The following is a 20,686-nucleotide window of genomic DNA, read 5'->3' as shown; positions in this document are numbered from 1 at the left end:
GGGAATGAAGACTTGTGGAGAAGTGGGTTTGCAGAACGGAAATGGTTAGTTGTCATGGGGGAACATTTCATTTATCTGTATTATTTGTCTTTAAAAAACAAAAAAACAAAAAAACAATGCAACCATGTAATACTTGTGCGATCTAAATTATAAAATTTTACGAATATGAAAAGTTTTCCAAACTATTCAATCTATTTAAGTAAAACCATTTCATATGTCCTTCAATCATTTGAGAACTCAGAATACCCAGAAGTAAATTCAGACACTTAATTCTGGTAAGTGGTGTAATAGGACACCACTGTTTATTATTGTTATTGTTGTTTTTCTTTCTAGTAAGTCAAATTTTGTTTTCAATTATAACCCAACACAGTATCAAATGAAATAGAAAAATGCATTTTAAAAATCCAGATAACAAAAAAAATCTGGTAACAACGAACAATATGCAAGGAAACGAAGTGTGTTGTACTGTACTCTCAGCTTCTACTCGCTTTAACAGATTACTCAATTTGCAACAGGATGCATTCTGAAGTGAAGAATTTTTTTTTTTTTCTTGCTGTCAAGAAATAATTTCCCAACTGAGACTCACTTGAAGGACCAGTTGTAATCATGAGACTGCCTCTCCATGATGTCCACCCTGGCTCCGGGCACACTGCAGATCGGCCGGTTCCAGTTGTCTCTAATCCTCATGTAGAGGTTCCTTGTATAGAAGTTTTCGAAATCCTGATACAATGACACAAAGTCCTGCCAACAGATGGTGAAATACCATGAATTTAACTGAATCACCTTAGAAAATTTTTACAACCTCCCCTCCCATGTTGCAAGAGTGCTTGAGAATGAGAGGTCAATTACATTGAATTAAGTGATAAGGAAAACATTTGCAAAGGCATCAATTCTTTACGTTTAAACAACTTTAAAACAACTCTGGGAGCATCTGACGGGCTCCATCAGTAAGAACATGCAACTCTTGATCTCAGAATCATGAGTTCAAGCCCCACAATGAGCACAGAGATTACTTTAAAAAAAAAAAAAAAAAGTAAAACAACTCTTAATCAGGTGAATGTCACTCAGCTCTGGTGGTTAACCTGTATGACATGGTTGTAAATAACTATCTGACTGCATGAATATAAAGCCAAAGAAATTAACTCAATTAGTAGGCGTCATAAAAATAAAACTTAGTTGTACAATTCTGTCATCTAAATGGTTTTCCTTGCTAATAACCTCAAAAAGACTTCTCTTCTGCCTCCCAAGTCATATATTGGGAAATGCCATTAAAAAAAAACACTATAATTTTGGGACGCCTGGGTGGCTCAGTTGGTTAAGCAGCTGCCTTCGGCTCAGGTCATGATCCCAGCGTCCTGGGATTGAGTCCCACATCGGGCTCTTTCCTCAGCAGGGAGCCTGCTTCTCCCTCTGCCTCTGTCTGCCATTCTGCCTGCCTGTGCTTGCTCTCTCCCTCTCTCTCTGATAAATAAATAAAATCTTTAAAAAAAAAAAACACTATAATTTTAGGTTCAAACAAGAAAAGCACTTCTGGAATTAAAATTCCAGCCTCTGCAGATTTTTGAGGATCAAAGTGAAAAACTTCCAAAGAAAAATGATAAACAAGAAACACTTAAAGATAGTTTATATAGAAAGATATCTATCTCAGCTTTCTTTCCCTTGATGGGATTTAAAAAAAAAAAAGATTCTTACGATGAATTCCCATGACCAGGTACTTAAAGCTCTCCCTTCTACTAGGAAATAAGTTACACTAAAAATTAAGTCTATAAAAAATAATCTGGGTGGAGCTAAAATGAATGCATAATGTCATGTCCCATGTGGTATGACCACTGCTCAGAACATGATCAGACCACATTAGATCAACTCAACTCCTGAAGATAAGGAGTAAACCAAACAAAAAGAAAACTATACTATAGTTTTACTATAGTTAGCAAACTGCTGGACTTCCAGCCTTGAGTTCTGGACTTACATTAAATAAGCTAATCAGAAACATTCAAGTTTAAGCCTTATTTTGTAACATCAATTGCTAAAGAAGACTCTTCATAAAATTTTATAATCAACAACTTTCTATGACATTGGGCTCTAAAGTAATCAGTAGATAAAATCTTAAATTAAGCTAAGCAGAGTCAGAAAGTACTCTTAGGAATGTACAAGTACCTGATACCATCTCAACATTTACATTTCCTTAAGAGAAAATATCCATAAATAACCTATCACAATTGGAAACTTACTACTTAACTGGTATATCCCTTTTGATAGTCTCCTCTTCCAACAAGAATACTGAGTGACTGAAAACTGGAACAAAGACATCCAAATTCTAATTTAGGACTTTTCCTTGGCTACTATTCACACGCATTTATTTCCCAAAGGAAAAAACAAAACGAAACCAAAAAGTTGTTGTCAATCCTTTTCAATTCACACCAAATAGGGTAAACAGTACTAAACACTGTACATTAATGGCAAAAGTATTAACTCAAACACCTGAGAGAAATTCTCCATCACAAATTTTTATTAGCAACAAAGAACACTATTTTTGTTTTTACTATATAAACATCAGAAAACAGTTAAAAAGTCTGATCCCATCTACCAGAAGGCTTACCAAACCCCAGTATAGAAAGAAGGCTGCAGGCAGCTCTGGGTGTAACCAGTGACCTAGCGCTGTGTGGCTGGGAGGGGCGAGAGAAAGGCGTTCAGATCTCCGTAACAGAGACTGCCAACATCAGGGAGCTCACTGCTCATTGTTCATCCTTACAATAAGAGAACAACTAAGTCCTTGATTTGGGAACAGACTTGATGGGGAAGTTGCCACAGTGAGGGATGTTAGAGACCAAAGGCAGCTGGGACAGAATGGCAGAAGAGAACACCCATGCCCAGGGTAGCAGTCTGACTACAGCTGGAGAGTTTACTGGAGAGAGCTGAAAGACAGCTACCCAAACTCCCTACAACTTAGTAATGAAGAATGGGAATGGAACACTATTCAGGGTTCTAGTTCTAGGCAACAAGGGTGAGTGCCTATTTCCAAAAATATCTCATACAGGTTAAATATTCAAGGACTAGAGGACAGACAGTTCTCTCTGCAAACTATGACACCCCCACTACACCTGCCCTCACCCTCCCATCCTGTCCCCCATCCCACTCTCCATCCCCACCACCCCCTTCTTCCTCCTCAGTTCAGTCACTGGGAAATGACTTTAGTCAGGGCCAACCTAATACTTGTTTGCTTGGTCACTGAACAAACATTTATTGAGCTGTCCTTTCCAGGCACTAAGGTAGTAGGCATTAGGGATAAAAATGAGTAAGACACAAACAACCTCCACACTCCCAAGATCTCTTAGTGGAGCAGAGTGGAGTGGCACACAAAGGAAGGTGAAATACAGTGTAACAAGCACTCTAAAGGGACACTTGCCCAGACAAGAGTACTGAACTGGTAAGTGAGAGGCAATGATAAGAGTCAAGTGCAAAGAGCCTCCATGCCCTGTTTGAACTTGATGCACTCATGCACATGCTTCCTCAAGACCTTTCAGTAAACCCATATACTAGCAGATATCCATGATAAACAGAGAACAGTGTCTCGTCGAGGCTACACTCTGGATTGCTGGATGTGAAGGACCCTGGTAAGTGACTTCTACCAGTAGCCTCAGAGAAAACTTCAAATTCATGGATTTGTTATTCGGGATCATTGAAGACCTTACCAAAAGTAGTCTGGAGTCATCTTAGTAATTAGCCAATAAATATCTTCTATTGGTTGAAGTTGAGTCTTTTAGAAAACATCCTATACTCTTTTAAATAAATAGGTACCACCTATTCTAGCCCCTGTGCAGGCCGAAAGAGCACAATGGAAAAGGCTGAGTACTAGCACTTCCAGAAGCTGACTTCATCATAACAATTGCCCATGGTTGTTAAGAGCAATTCTGGCCCAACACAGATGTCCAAATATGATGATAACAAAGACGATGCTAATCACAACAGCAGCCAGAGTTCCCATCTGAGTACTTAGGATACTTACGGTACGTCTTCTATTACATACATTTGTTCTTTAATACCCCTGCACCCTCTTAAAAAAGATATTACTCCAATTTCAGAAAGATAAAATGACTTTCCCAATTAGGGAACGAGCCAGAGGCAGAGCTAGGAACTGATTCAGGTCTTTTCACTCCAAAGTCTATGCCCATACATTTCCATGGCACACAATTTTGTCTGAAAGGTTTGTGTGTCGCAGCTTGTTGAGCTGCCTGACTCAATGATGTGCATCCCAATTTGCTTGGCCTAACATCTGATCACAAGAAATTCTACTTCGTCTGAGGGTGCTAAGATGCTTATGTATCTGGCAAAGATAAGGATGCTTCAAAACTCTCAACCACTGAAAGTGGAGACAGGGAATGACATTTCAAAAGTAAAGACCACTGTTTTCTTAGATCTGAAACTGAGTCATCTGTGTGTTCATATGTGCATGATTACACATACACACACAACCCTGACTATGAATACTTCAAAAGACTCAACACTTTTCACTGTTATTATCACCACTCCCAATATTATTATCTTAAACATTTACTGAATGTTTAAGAAGTGCAAAGCACTCTTCTAGGCAGTGGGTGTACAATAGTAAACAAAAAGACAAAAATAATCTCTGCCCTTGTGGAATTTACATTTTGGTGGAAGAGAAAGATACTAAGCAAGACAAATGTATAAAATATAAAGGATCTTAAACAGTGAAAAATGCTAACAGAAATAAAAATCACATAGGAAGGGGGCTATAAAATGCTGGAACCATGCTAAAACTTGGTGAGGGTGGCCAGAGTAGAATAAAGGAAAAGGAAGTGAAGGAACTTGCCGTTTGACCATCTGGAGGAAGAGCTTGCCTGGCAGGCAGACAGCTGGTGCAACAGCAGTGGGGCAGGAGTGTACCCGACATACCAGGGAACTCCAAAAGGCCAGTGAGGCTGGCGCAGATGAGTGAAAGGCTAAGCAGGAGCTGATGTCCAGGTTGAGTAGTTAGGATTTCCTAATGGGCTACATATGCTGTGTGGCAGAAAGTAGAGTCAAGGCTCTCACTGCGGTTTTCAGCCTCAGCAACGGCAGAAGAGAACCGTCATCCATAGAGATGAGGAATAGAGCCAGCTGGTCGGAGGGATGTCAGCTCAGTTTTAGATATGTAAAGTCTGAGATGGCTGTGTGGGGATGTCAGATGGGCAGCTAGATACCCAGGTGTAGAGTTCAATGAGGAAGTCAGTGGCAGAGATACAAACATGGAAGTTATGAGCATACAGAGGTACCCAAAGCCATGATGATGGATGAAATCACCAAGGAGTGTATGCAGATGAGATGAAGACCAATGATGAGGCCACTGCCATACCCATTTCAACATTCAGAACTTGGGCTGATGAGAAGGATCTAGCAAGAGAGAATGAGAGTGGCAGGAGAAAAACCAGGCAAGTATAATGCTTGAAAACCAACCAAGTAAGCAAAATGCTTCTGGAAGGAGAGTGATCAATTCTGTCAAATGCGACTGGCAGACCAAACAAGGTACAGACTGAGTAAGGAACGTGAGATTTTGCAACACGGGTGTCATGGGTGATCCTAAGAATCAATTTAGCTGAAGTGGTAGGTGTAAAATCCTGACTGGAGTTGAGTTCAGTAAAGAACCGGAAGCAAGATCCTGGAAACACCTACGTCAAAGAATTTTACTCTAAAAGGAAGAAAGACGGGTGTCTGGCTGGCTCAGTCGTCAGGACATGGGACCCTTGATCTTGGGGTCGTGAGTTCAAGCCTCACTGGGCGTACAGCTCACTTAAGCAAGTAAGTAAGCAAATAAATAAGTGTACGTGCGTTAGAAGGAACGAAACAGTAGATGGAGGAGAAAGGATCAAGAGAAAGTTTGTGGGTTTTTTTGTTTTTGTTTTTTTGTTTTATTTTTTTAAAGACTTTATTTATTTATTTGACAGAGAGAGAGATCATTAAGTAGGCAGAGAGGGAGGCAGAGAGAGAGGGGGAAGCAGGCTCCCCGCTGAGCAGAGAACCCAATGCGGGGCTCGATCCCAGGACCTTGAGACCATGACCCGAGCTGAAGGCAGAAGCTTGACCCACTGAGCCACCCAGGCGCCCCAGAAAGTTTGGTTTTAAGATGGGAAAAATAACATGTCTATGCTACTGGGAACGATCTGGAAGAGGACAAACAGATGCGACGCTGATCCACTAGACTCCCAATGGCCAAAATGGAACGTGTAGTAAACAGCAGCCGAGCACTGGCCGGTCACCACGTGTTGTCTCTGACGAGCTCCATGGGATGACCAGATTTAAGTAGGGCAGATATTTACTACCAAAGCTGTCATGGTATTTTCAAAATGCTTTCATGAGAAAAATATATAAAACCAAAATATAGCTTAAAATGTAACAAAACTTCAACAGGGTTTCTTCAACTGGGACCAAAGAATTGTGGAGGGCTTGTGGGTAGTCTTAAGAATCTAGGAATCCTATTTTTTTAAAGTTTATTTCTTCCTTCTGATAAAACACTTTAAATCAGTTTACCTGTTTAGCACCCTAACGGAACTCAATTAAACTTGGAACGACTTAGGATATTAGGGCACCAGATCTTTTTAAATTTTTGCATTCTCAGTGAGTAGTAAAAAACAGTTCCAAATTTTTAAATGCAAAGAGTAGCTCAAAAGATAGAAGGCTAAAGATTCAAAAGACCCCAAAAAAGCACAGGAGGGGGGCACCTTGCTAAAAAAAAAAAAGCTGCACTGTTGCTCTGAACAGAAAAGCCCAATGAGTAACAGGGACACATCTGCAAGTCTATACATGTCACCAGTGCAAAAGAATGAAGTGGTTCTCGGTGACAAAACTCCTTAAAAAGGTTTACTTGGCATACAATTTTGTGCCAGTGAGAAGTCCATAGAGTAAGTAAAAATAGAAGACTGTCGTATATGATGGAATACGACCCAGCACTAAAAAGGAATGAACTACTGAAATCTACAATAGTGTGGACGAACCTCAAAAAGACTCCTCTGAATGAAAGGGGCAGACACACAAGATCACACACTGTACGATCCCATTTTCAGGAAACATTTAGACATAGTCGCCTAGTGTAATGAGGGGGAGTAATGAGTTACTGCTGATGGGTATAGGATTTCCTTTTCAGATGATAAAAATGTCATAAAATTAGATTACGGTGCAGGCTACACACCTGTGAAAATACAGTTGACCCTTGAACATGGGTTTGAGCGGCGCAGGACCCCTACACACCGTTTTTTTGGTTTGTTTGTTTTTAAAATTTATTTACTTATTTATTTGACACAGAGAGAGAGATCACAAGTAGGCATAGAGGCAGGCAGAGAGAGAGGAGGAAGCAGGCTCCCTGCTGAGCAGAGAGCCTGATGTAGGGCTTGATTCCAGGACCCTGAGATCATGACCTGAGCCAAAGGCAGAGGCTTAACCTACTGAGCCACCCAGGTGCCCCCACACAGGTTTTTTCCAATAAATACAGTTAGTACAGTACTCAAAATGTATTTTCTCCTTATAATTTTCTTTTTTATTTTTTAAAGATTTTATTTATTTATTGGACAGACAGAGATCACAAGTAGGCAGAGAGTCAGGCAGAGAGAGAGGAGGAAGCAGGCTCCCTGCTGAACAGAGAGCCCGATGTGGGGCTCGATCCCAGGACCCTGCGATCATGACCTGAGCCGAAGGCAGAGGCTTTAACCCACTGAGCCACCCAGGCGCCCCTCTCCTTATAATTTTCTTTTTTTTTTTTTCTTTTTTTTTTTTTTTTTTAAAGATTTTGTTTATTTATTTGACAGACAGAGATTACATGTAGGCAGAGAGGCAGGCAGAGAGAGAGGAGGAAGCAGGCTCCCTACTGAGCAGAGAGCCAGATGTGGGGCTCGATCCCAGGACCCTGAGACCACCACCTGAGCCGAAGGCAGAGGCTCAACCCACTGAGCCACCCAGGCGCCCCCCTTATAATTTTCTTAATAACGTTTTCTTTTCTCTAGCTTACTGTATTGTACAATACAGTATATAATAAATACAACTTACAAAATATGTGTTAACTGTTTATGTTATCAGCAAGGCTTTGGGTCAACAGCAGGCTATTAGTAGTTAAGTTTCAGAGGAGTCAAAAGTTACAAATTTCCAACAGCATGGGGGAAGGGTCAGCACCCCTAACCTCCACATTTCTCAAGATCAACTGTAATGCTAAAAACAACTAAATTATATACATTTTAAACAGGCGACCTTTATGGTATATAAATTATATCTCAATGGAGCTCTTAAAAAAAAAGAGAGGATTCCATCCACACAGATAGAACAATGGCAAGAAGAGCTCTTTGTAAATCCCCAGAAATAAAAAAGACAAGCCAAATGATAATCCACCAGCTTAATATGTCAAGTAACTGTACTACATTAATAGTTTTTCCAAACTGCCAGAATATTGTCAGTAGACTGCTTTCTAAAAAGGAGGTCAAGGATAAAATCCTTCCAGGAATTCCTGTTAATATATTTCAATCAATTTCCCTCTTTTGTATCTTAAAAATTAAACATATCAGGGGGTAAATATATAATGTCCCTTCCCAATGTCCTGTCCCTCCGGTTTCTGAATATGTGGTCATGAACAAACTGTAGAGGCAAAATGTTAGGTTTAGTAAGCATGTGGTAATTACCTGCCACAATTTGCTTCTTAGACTAGGTATTTCCTACCTAGATACTAAAACATTTAAAATTCAACCTTTTGCTTTATCGAATCACACAGATTAGATTTGGAGTGCTAGTTTCACCTCACATAAAAAAGAAACAGACCAGAGACTGGGAAAAAAAACATTTCTAATCCAAAAAACACTAATAACAGAGATCAAGTAGTAAAGAATTCAAAGAATTTTTTGTAATTTATATAGAACAAATGCAGGTTAACTCATCTTCATTTTTTAAATTTAAATTTTTTCTTTTGTTAACTTATGTATATATTTTTTTGAGATTTTATTTTTTTTTTATTCGAGAGAGAGAAAGTAAGAAAAAGCATGAGTTGGGGGAGGGGCAGAGGGAGGGGAAGAGAGAGAGAGAGGGAAGCAGACTCCGGGTGGAGCAAGGAGCCTGATACAGGGCTGAGGCTCCATCTCAGGACCCCAGGACCAAGATAAGGCAGCTGCTTAACCAACTGAATGACCCAGGAGCCCCTAACTTATCTTTAGAGTGGGACCATGGGACTCAGTTATACCCAAAGCAACATATGAAGAACCAGCATAGTTAGTTAAAATAGACTCTCTTTTACAACGGAATGAGGAAGAAAGTAAGGATGTAGTTATAAATACCATTCACTCAGTGAAATGAGGAAGTGGCAACATTATATTTGCATTTTATGATCCAACCAAGCACTTTCCCTAATCTCTTCTAGTGTAACACTTTGAAATTTGCATATCCCTCTCACTACATCTAATCCAGAATCAGAAAACAAACATGCTGTACCATAAGGCTGAATGATCTTCCTTACGTCCAAAAGCTGAATTTTTGTAAGAAAATGGCGAATTCAGCTGGTTTAACTGTTAATGTTATCTACTGTGAAAATCCCATTGAAATGAATTTGAATAAATTAGCATAGTCCTTCAAATTGCAAATGTCCCCCCCCCCACTGCCCCACATAGTTCCTCCTATTACTTCTTCCTCCAAGAATTATTTCCTGATTAACTCAATGCTACTCAGTTATTTTTTTGTTCTATATCTACATACAATTCAAACACTACTTATCTGTATAGGGCTTTACAAAGACCTGCTGGATTGGAAGAGTTTGTTTTCTCAACAAAATCAGAAACTACCAAAGAATGAAATCTATGTGTTCTAATACTTTAATACCAAGGTCAAGCATACACAGGCCACCATAATACTCAGGAGCCAATTCACCCTCTGGCACATGAGACAAGTTCCAAACATCACGTACTCTTTCACAAAGTAATCTGGATGCAACTCCATTGTTTCATTCATTCTTCATCACACTTTGACAAAATACCAGCTGTGCAAACTCTCCTGTCATACCCCTGTTCAAAAACCACCCAGATTCCTCACTGCCTACCAAAGTTCACTTGACATTCACAACCCAATCCCTCATACATCCACATTCCAAGTTCTCCCAAACATCCTTCATGCCTGTGCCTACTCCATTCCCTCAGCCAGGACCACTCTCCCCATCAGTCAGCACCCCTGACCTCCACCTTCCCATGTTACTTAGCAGATCTCTACAGGGTGCCCACAGTAGGAGAGGCCCCTGTAAAGGGTTTTTTTGAATATGGGAATAAAACTTCAGCTCCCATTCGTCACAACCACCAACAACTCAGTCTGATAGGAAGGTACCAGGCTGTAAATAAGTGACTGACATACCGGACAAGCCCGTAAGTACATAAGAAGCTCTAACCCACAGCCAGCAGGCCCCACCTGAGCCACGTACAAAATCAACATACTGGCCAAGCACTCTAGCCCTAAAGTCTATCTGGGATGTACAGAGGCAGAAAAAAAGAAGAATCAAAAAATTTAAGAATGTGTTCTGGTTTTCAATGATCAAAACTAGTTTGGCCTACTGGACCAAACTCTGAATACAGGGCTTTGCTCGCATTAGGTATTCAAGAAATACCTTTTTCATGAAATGAATCTGTAGGCATTTCAGGGCAATGAGGAGGAGGACCAGCTCGTGGTGCTGAAGCTAGGAATGGTGCAGAATGGCTGAAATGAGAGGAAAGAAAGCCTGGCTCCTGGGCTCTCCCAGGACCAGCCAGAATCTTCAATCCCCATACTGACAGGTTTTGATCCTTTCTTTCCCCATGTTTCTAGATGCTCCCTTGCCCTTCCCCCACAGGACCACCACCCCTTCCCAGTATCTAATGGCTCCTATCTCAATGGTGACCTTGCTGCCACCATATCTACCTCTCTCTTCTAATACCCACAAAAATTGAGAAGTATGATGACCAAAAAAATCTAACTTCAGAAGCCCTTCTCTAATCTAGTATATTCTTTGGGCTAGAGGACAACCTCTCCATACTTCACATGCCAAGAACAAACAGTTTGTTTTTAGAAAAACCGGCATTTCACTCTAATTTTATTTATCTTTGAGAATAGGCAATACCTGTAGCCTGTGCAGAACTCTAGAGGTACGAAGGAGTATATGGAGGAAAGCGAAGTGAGATCTTCCCCTCAGAGACAATCAATATCATCTCTATTTACAATTACTAAAACAAGATTGCCTTTTTTGTTTTTTTAACCGTGAACAGAGTAGCTCAGCCACATTCTGTTTTTAGGCTTGTTTGGGGAAAAGAGCTATCTGTGAGCCAAACACCTACGTATAATGTGTCTATGAGAAAACACATCATGAGTCCTCCAGAACTTCTTTGTCTTCTTAGAAGATTGGAGATACAACTTGGGATACAGCACAATACCATCAACATAAAGAACATGGCTTCTGGCATTTTACAGACCCATGTCTATGTACCAGCTCTGACACTAAGCAACTCAGGAAATGTTAAATTTTTAACTTGTGAATTTTAGCTTTCTCACTCAGCAAACAGGAATCAATTCTTGTGATCATTAAATTAGATCTGTTAAATGTGGAGTGCCTAGGTGGATCAGTCGGTTGAGCATCCAACTCTTGGTTTTCACTCATGTCAGGATCTCAGAGTCCAGGGTTGAGCCCAGCCCAGCAACCTGCTCAACGCCCTGCAGGGAGTCTGCTTGAGATTCTCTCCCTCTGCCCCTCCCCAACCAGCACGTACGCACGTGTACTCTCAAATAAATAAACCTTTAAAAAATAAAAAAAGAAATATGTCAAATGCTTTGATTTCTCCATGCCTTAACTTGGTTTTCCACTTTCTTTGTGAAATACTTTCATTTAACTGCATGTAGAATATTTTTATTTTAATGTGTATACAAATTTCCATTTTTTTTTTTTAAAGATTTTATTTATTTATTTGACAGAGAGAGAGAAAGCACACACACAAGCAGGGAGAGCAGCAGAGGAAGAGGGAGAAGCAGGCTCCTGCTGAGAGGGAGCCCAGAATGGGGCTCAATCCCAGGACCCCAGGACCATGACTTGAGCAGATGGTAGAGGCTTTACCCACTGAGCCACCCAGGTGCCCCACATGTATCAAAATTTCTAAAGAAAAAAATGAGCGAGAATACTAGGATGTCTATAAAAGGTTTCCATACAAAGACTTTTAACAATTACCTGTTGTTCTTTTCTTTCTGTTGCATGATGACACTTTTCAATTCTCCAATGCCTCAAGAAATCTCGAAGATATCCAAAGAGAGTGAGTACACCATATCCCACATAAGTAAGCACAGCAACCAGCATTGGTGTTTCTTCAAAAGCTTCATTAAATGGTCTTTTGTAAAGTCCTCCATTTTGTGTAACATGATGGATCTAAAACAGAGGTTAAAGACATTTATTTCGATCCCAAGAAAAAGATTACCACCTAAAATCTAATTCCTTACAGATTTGCATAACTTCAGAATTCTCTAATAGTCAAAAAATCCAGTAAGACCTAGCAGGGCATAATTTTTTTCAACAAAAATATTATATGTTATATATACTTTAGATAAACAGCAAAGAAAAAATAAAACAGAGAAGTAACTGCCTAAGAACAATGCTTAACACTCATTTCTATCATTATTTGATTTTTTAGCTAGATCTTAAAATACTCTGGTTGGATTGTGTAAAATTTCCTTTGTTCTAATAAAGCAGATAAAAAAACGAATCAACAAAGAAAAAGCCTATCCTCAAAAATAGCATTTTAGCTTACAAATGAAGTATTCCAAGTAAATCAGTCCCAAAGCAAACTAAAATATTTATGTTTTCCTGCTATATGGTCTTTTTTCCCCCCTGCTCAGTAAGTCTTAAAGCCACCAGCTGTTGTATTCCAAATAAGGGCCAGCACTAGGCCCCTGTAAAAACCCACGGTTTATTAACAGCTTTTGTTGAGGTAATGCAAATAAAGTATGCACAAAAGAAAAATGCTTATATAAGAGTATCTAGTGCTGTACAGAAGTAGAAAGTGGAATGCGACACAAGGGGAAAAACAGTTAAGAACGATCAATAACTGGGGGATTTGGGGGGCTCAGTGGGTTAAGCCTCTGCCTTCCACTCAGGTCACAATCTCAGGGTCCTGGGATCCAGTTGAGTGTCAGGCTCCCTTCTCAATGGGGAGCCTGCTTCCCCCCCTCTCTCTGCCTGTCTCTTTGTCTCTACTTGTGATCTCTCTCCTCTCTCTCTCTCTGTCAAATAAATAAGTAGAATCTTAAAAAAAAAAAAAAAAAGTTTCTGTCCCCCTTCAGCTTGACCAAAGTATCCATTTCCACTTTAAGATTATCCCTGGTTTCATCCTTTGGGATACTTGAATTTTAATACAGATACCAAGCTATTGCACTTTTGATCTCAGAGCTCAAAGCTTTTTACACTTTGGCCAATCTTAATGGAAATCTTTTATGGAAAAATCTCATCAGAGACGTCTGTGCGTTAACTTTAGCCTTAAGTCTGAAACAGCCAACTGCAGTACGGGTGCTCATTCACTATTCAACAGGGACATATTTTCAACTGCACACTGTGCTAGAGTTACGAAAAACCCCTATTTTTATGAAAGAATAAAAGATTCTTTCTTGGCCTCTCAGGCAACTTGATCCATGGATTAGATATATTTTAGAATATTATATCCCAATAATATTCTTTTGGGAAAGCTACCTGTATGCTGCAAGTTAGAACAGCTGGAAAAGAAACAGTTGTTCTAGACAAGGGAAAGGCCTTTTAGAAAGGCATGATACTTGGAATCCGATGGCACTGCTTCAGTTGCATGGCCTAAAGAACTTCGGAAAACCATATGTAAAACTGATATGCATCTTCATCAATCTCTTCCTCAAAGAGGTGGAAGTCTGTGTCAATGTTTACTACTTAAACTTTTATGCAGGAACAAGGTTGCAATGTATTTAGAACAGAATAGCTAGAAGCAAGCCAATAACTGAAGAGATTGTTTAAAAATTAATACAGCATATAAATAAGTTATTAAGCTGGACAAAGCAAATCAAAAATACTTAAGACACAACAAAAATAATATTCTTTTTTTTTTAAGGCTTTATTTATTTATTTGATGGACAGAGATCACAAGTAGGCAGAGAGGCAGGTAGAGAAAGAGAGGGAAGCAGGCTCCCCGCTGAGCAGAGAGCCCAATGCAGGGCTGGATCCCAGGACCCTGGGGGTCATGACTTGAGCTGAAGGCAGAGGCTTTAACCCACTGAGTCACTCATGTGCCCCCCAAAATAATATTCTGATTATCTCTTTAAAAAACTGTATCTAGGAACACCTGGGTGGCTCAGGCAGTTAATCATCTACCTTCAGCTCAGGTCGTGATCCCAGGGTCCTGGGATCAAGTCCCCTGTCAGGCTCCTTGCTCAGGAGGGACCCTGCTTCTCCCTCTGCCTGCTGCTCCCCCTGCTTGTACTCTCTGACAAATAAATAAAATCTTAAAAGAAAAAAAAAGTATATAAAAGAACACTGTATTTAATACCAGTACCCAACTCTCCTTATCTCTGGAACTGTTTTCTCTCAATAGAACATACTAGTAAAAAGTAAGGCAATTTTCAGAGCTCCTAAGTCTCTAACAAATGTTTGACAGATTGTCTGTCAGGAATGCTGTGGGTGGATCTCTTTAAAAGATATCGCCTTGATCTGAGACACACCCAAACCAGCACCACCATGTACATTCATGCAGTTGGCTGGACTGTCTAGGAAGAAGGAAGTTAAATCATGAGTTTGCTTTTACATACTGTGATTCTATCACAGTGCTACTTTAAATTAACTGCATTTTAAGGAACTGAGATTCAGCTATTAAATAACTTTTAGAAAACAGTCAGTCAAAACACAGTTCACTCTGATCATTCAGGGTGAGAATGTACAGGCCAAGTGATATGCAAACCTCTGAAAGTTGACAGAATCTTAGAAATTAGAGAAAAAAATCACCTGCTCTTCAATTACTGATGCCAAATTTTATTTTTGACATGACTGAAATACAGTAGTATTACTACATCTGAAACTAATGATGTACTATACGCCGGCTAATTGAATTTAAATAAAAAATGGGGGGAAAAGGTAGTATTACCACCATCTTACACATGTATCATGTTCCATAAGGGAAAGCACCAGGCTTATTTTGCTCATTATGGCACATCGCACTCAGGAGAGTATGTATTAAGTGCTAACAAACAGTAAGCACTCAGCAATGGTTCCTTTTAGTACTATCAATATTAGAGAAAGTGGCACCTTACAGGAACTCAATAAGCATTTGTTGAATGAATGAAAATACACATTATGCTTTTTGCTCTTTCAACAGTAAGTACCAGAGGGCTTTAAACAAGTTACAGTAATTACACAATTCGTATTAGGACCTTTCCAGATCCCACATCTAATACCTTAGTCTCAACTACATTGCAGGTCAAATTCACACTGAACAAAACATGGGCTACAAACTCTTCCAGGGTATTTTATATTCTGGATTCACTAAGCAAGAGGGCTCTCAAGAGGCCTTTCATTCATTCTAACGAGAATTATACTGTCAACAAGACAAAAAAAAAAAAAAAATTAGCTTATTACTCCCTCCAGGGGTTAAAAAAAAAAAGTTGCCAGTCTGCTCACATTAAACAGGTAAGAGTGTAACAATGGTAGTATTATTAATCAAGGGAGATTTAAGGACTCCAAAGAAAACCAAGATATGTTTGCTTGAAAAGTAACATATTTTTTTCAATAAAATGCAAAAGAAAAAAAGACCAAGGAAGAAATTTTTTTTCGGTCAAAATCATAAGCACATTATCATAAAATACATTACAAGAAGAGGAGAGGGGGAAACAAACAAACAAACCAATAACCCATTTTGTTCACATGCCTGAAGGCCATCAATTATACTCATTAAACAGCTGAAAAAAGACTCTTAACCAAAGCAGTAATGGAAAGGTATAATCAAGATAAACCATAAGCAATATACATGCACTAAAATCACCTGGAAAGAGACACAGAAATTGGAGTGGGGAGTGGGATAGAGGCAGAACGCCTACTTCCTATTTAAAAACCTCTGAACCAATCTGATTTTTCATTTTAACAGAGTACACATTACTGAATTTTCATAAGAAATGTTTAAACTGAGGGAGCCCGGGTGGCTCAGTTGGTTAAGCAACTGCCTTCAACTTGGGTCATGGCTCCCAGCTCCATGGGGAGTCTGCTTCTCCCTCTGACCTTCTTCCCTCTAATGCTCTCTCTTTCTCTCTCTCAAATAAATAAATAGATCTTTTAAAAAAGTTATTTAAAAAATGTTTAAACAATTTTCTCACTGATTTTATTCACTTTTGGGCTAAAACAGAGTTAATAAAAGCAACATATGCCTCTCATGATAACCTTAGGTCTCTATCTACAGCCTCTCCAGAGAATTCTCATCTACCTGCTAGATCTCAAACAGACTGTAAACGTTGGTAAGTATCACAAATCTCCATGTCAATTCCAAATTTTCCCCAGAACTCCAAATGTACATTTCCACCTGCCACCTGGAAGTTCCACTTGGACATCCCAACTCAACAGTCTAAAGCTGAACTTCTCTCACCATCTTCACTCCTCCCTCAACTGAAATCAGATTATCCTCCTCTGTCAGCCACCTGGCCGGTAGCATCACCACCCAGTCCACCCAGTCTCCCAAGTTTGGAGTCATCTTTAGCTCCACCTCATTTTCAGACTTCATTCTAGAACCAGTAATGAATTTTTGTGCCTTAGTTCAAGACCTTCTTGTGGGACACCAGGGAATTTCAAGGAGGCTGGAAATGTTCTACATCTTGAGAGAGGTACTGGAGACACTGTACACACATGGGTAAAAAGTCATGGAGCAGGATATATTTTACGCACTTACCTGAATGTATGTTATCCTCAGTTTAAAAAACAAACAAACAAACAAACAAACAAAAAACCCCTCAGTGTCTCTTTCTTTGTTGAACCACTGCAATACCCTCCTTTTCTTGTTTGGTCTCCCTGCCACGGAGACCCTCTCCACACCCCAATTATCCTTCCAGTCACACCAAACTTCCTGCCAGAGTCTTCCCAACAAGAATCCTCCCCTAGATAAGGAGCGCAAATCTCCTAATGGAAATAAAGCAATAATAAATAATGTTCACTGTGAAAAGTCAAGAGGCAGTAAAATAGGCATTTTAAAATGTGGAGGTAAACACAGGAGATGAAAAAAAGAGAAGAGAGCAGACGACTGTGGCATATTTCATAACAAGCTTTGTGGAACTCTCTGATGCTTGAAACCACGTGCTACAGGCTATTAGGAATTCTTAGATCCTACAGGACTGGACCACAGAGCCAGAAATTGTGCTATTTTCAAGACAAGAAAAGAATAATTCCAAAGACAGTTTAAAGATCATCAGGGTACCCTTCTCAGTTTCAAAGGTGGGGCAACCATCACTTCAGATAGAATCAATAGGTAAGTGCCTTGGAAAGGAAGCCTGAAGCATAGGGGGTAGAGGTGAGTGACCCCAATCCCAATGGGTCCAGAAGGCATAGAATCAAACCAAAGAGGATTAAACTTGGTCCTTAAGATCTCGTGGAATTTGCCTTACTAAATTTTGGACGTGGTTGGGACCCATCACCCCTTTCTTCCTTCTGATTTCTCTCTTTTGGAATGGGAATGTCGATCCTCTGCCTGTCCCACCACCGTATTTTTGAAGCACATAACTTATATGCTTCAAGAGCTCACAGACGGAGAGGAACTGTCTTAGGATAAGTTGTATTTCGCGTTTCACTCATATCACATGATTTGGACTACGGACCTTAAAGCTGATGCTGGAATGAGTTAAGACTCTTGAGGTTGCTGGGACAGAACGAATGTATCTTGCAGGCAGGAATGTGATTTTAGAGGGATCACGGGCAGAATGTTACAAGCTGAATGTTTGTCTCCCCCTCTGCTACCTCATTCATATATTGAAGCTCCAGTGTGATGCCATTTCAAAATAGGGCCTTTGGGAGGCAATGAGGGTTACATTAGGTCATGAGGGTTAGCCTCATAATGTAATTAGTGCCCTTATAAGGAAGGCAGAGATCTCCACTGAAGAATGGCCCCATGAACACACTATGAGAAAGCTATCTGCAGGTCAGGAAGAATGCCTCACCAAGAACTCAGTCTTCCAGCAACCTGATCTTGGATTTCCTGAACCGTGACAAACATCTGTTCTTTAAGCAACCTCATCTGTGGTATTTCGTTAGAGCAGCCCAAGCTGCCTAACACAAAGGTAAAGGGAGAGAATGTATACAGCCTACTCCCAACTGGTTCAGGAAAAAGTAATTGTGTGGTGTGGTATCGTGTGTGCACAGAGAGAGAACGATGGAGAATTTTCTGCCTGAACCATTTGAGGCAGGTGCAGTTATGATGTACGTTTATACATTAGTGTGTCTCTCTTAAAAACAAAGATATTCTCTTACATAACTACAGAACAATTTTCAAAATCAGGAAACCAATAGATACTAATTAATATCTAGTCTATAGACTTCAGTTAAATTTTGCCAATGGTCCTAAAATGTCTTCGTAGAAAAAAAAAAAAGTCCTAGATCATGTGTTACATTCTATCTCTCTAGTTTCAGAACAGAGAAAAAGGTAAGGTTTGATTAGACTGTACACTGATGTATAACGAATGATCCTAAGCAGAAGTTTCGAGAATCCCATGAAAGAACATAGGGTAACTATGTAATGATGCAAAAATGGGGAAATAAATAGTGGGAAACAAAAGCATGCACTTCTGATATGAACAAATAGATATATTCCTGCTGAATGTGACAAGAGTATGACAGAACCCAGCCACCTGGCAGATAGTTTGGAACATTTAAAAAAAAAAATTAACATCCAATATGAACACCCGTTATTCTTTGGCAATCAAAGGACTGCCACCATGCCTTTTCTGCTAAACAAACCCCATTCACTTCCAGTAGTATGTTCTGTTGTTCCTTAAAATTAGTTCTGCTGAAATGGCCCTTCCTTGGAATTTTACTGAAATTTACTAGCCTCTCCCTACTGCATACCATACATGCTGAAGACAATAGTCTGGAACTTTGTACCAGTCACACGAGGATTCACACTCTGAACACATATTTCCAGAAGTGTCCTCGGTTTTCCACAGGCAACCTTTGAAATTAGGGAGTCCACATTTTTTCTTGCAATTGGGATGAATTCCCTACTTTTGGTCAGTAAGTATCTTCTGCGGATTGGCTGGAAGTGCTTCCAAAGCTCGCTGGGAAACAAACGTGTTTTGACGTTATGTGATTTTCCTCTTTGAAAACTCAGAAACGGAGACAGCCACGTGTGCGCGCCCTGGCACATTTTCAGCTCAGTGGCACCCCGTGCACTTGGGCAGCAAGGCTGTGCCCCGGAATCACCGCTCTGCCCTGCCACTACATCTCCTCTGGAGCACCTTCTGAGCTCCAGATAAGCATCGTGGTGCAACAGGGGATGCCGCGGTCCGGAGATGGGAGTACCAGGGCAGCTGGTACATCCGGAGATGGGAGTACCAGTACCAGATGGGAGTACCAGATTCTGCTCCTGGGTCCAAACATTCTTCTGCCTCTGACCTGTTCTGTAACTCCATGCCCTCCATGTAGTTCTGGAGTGGACAGCGCCTGAGGGACTACATGGTTCACATCACTTTCGCTTCTCTGCGGATGGTCTCTGATACATGGGGGTAGGCCCCTGGTGGCCACATCTGTGCAGCAGGACTGTTTTCCTGGGTCCTAACTGACTGGCATGGGGGTAAGCACCTATGCCAAAATGAACCTAACAACCCTCTCTCACGGGATTTAGATTTCAATAGGTTAAGAGAGTGAAGGGCACTAGACCTCCAACATCCTCAAGAAAAGGTCTGTAAACTCCTGCTACTGAAGTCCCGGGTGCTGTGCTATTTCCTGCCTGACTTTTCTGAATTATTTGTCAGTTCTACCCAACTACTCCCTCCTTTTGTTTATTTTTTGCATGCCTATCATTCTTGCAATAAATCACCTTTTGGTTTAGATAGGGTCAGTTTCTGTTGCTATCAACTGAAAAAAATTACATGGTATTGAAGGACATGAGATTCTCATTGCTTGCTCTAACTAAACTGTTTCCAGGTTCCCATTAATACACATGAATACAGACCAAAAAAGGAAAACAAAAAATCTGAACTAGTATTTTTTAAAAGGGCAACAGAAAACCACAGATCAAAATGCCAAAACACGTTTGTTATCCAGCGAGCTTTAGAAGCACTTTTCAGCCTACTCCACAGAAGATACTAATTGACCAGAAGTAGGAAATGTATCCTGACTACAAGAAAAAATGTGGACTCCCTACTTTTCAGAAGTTGCCTATGGAAAAAAGAGGACACTTCTGGAAATATGTATTCAGAGTGTGGAAATTCAGACAATATCTGTCTGCTAACTTTGCCTAACTACAGAAAACATGCTCATAACCATTAAACAAGACTCTTTCATGGTTGAAAAATCATAAACCAAAGGGGATATGTTAGATTATTTAGTACAAGAGCTTAAGAAAACTGACTGTTTAGGAAAAAAACTCTGGTTAGAGCTTCTCCTCACACCATACTATGACAAAGACGGCTAACTGGCTCCCTATGGACATCCTCCCTATATCCCCTTTAGTAATAGAACGTC

The 20,686-nt window shown here is 40.1% G+C and overlaps 1 protein-coding gene across 1 annotated transcript in view; it reads right to left on the bottom strand.

Moving 5' to 3' along the window:
* Positions 1–20,686, bottom strand: part of SPTLC2 (serine palmitoyltransferase long chain base subunit 2) — a 110,376-nt gene that overhangs the window by 71,654 nt on the left and 18,036 nt on the right. Inside the window, exons 2-3 of the mRNA XM_004739164.3 lie at positions 12,200–12,394; positions 587–741 (exon numbers count right to left, since the gene is read on the bottom strand). Of these exons, the coding sequence (XP_004739221.1) occupies positions 587–741; positions 12,200–12,394 (350 nt within the window). The remainder of the gene's footprint in view (positions 1–586; positions 742–12,199; positions 12,395–20,686) is intronic.

The sequence above is a fragment of the Mustela putorius genome, unplaced genomic scaffold (genome assembly GCF_011764305.1).
Source record: "Mustela putorius furo isolate JIRA1106 unplaced genomic scaffold, ASM1176430v1.1 tig00000129_pilon_pilon_pilon, whole genome shotgun sequence".
NCBI lineage: Eukaryota > Metazoa > Chordata > Mammalia > Carnivora > Mustelidae > Mustela > Mustela putorius.
The sequence above is the reverse complement of the archived record's forward strand: the minus strand, read 5'-3'. Positions and strand labels throughout refer to the sequence as shown.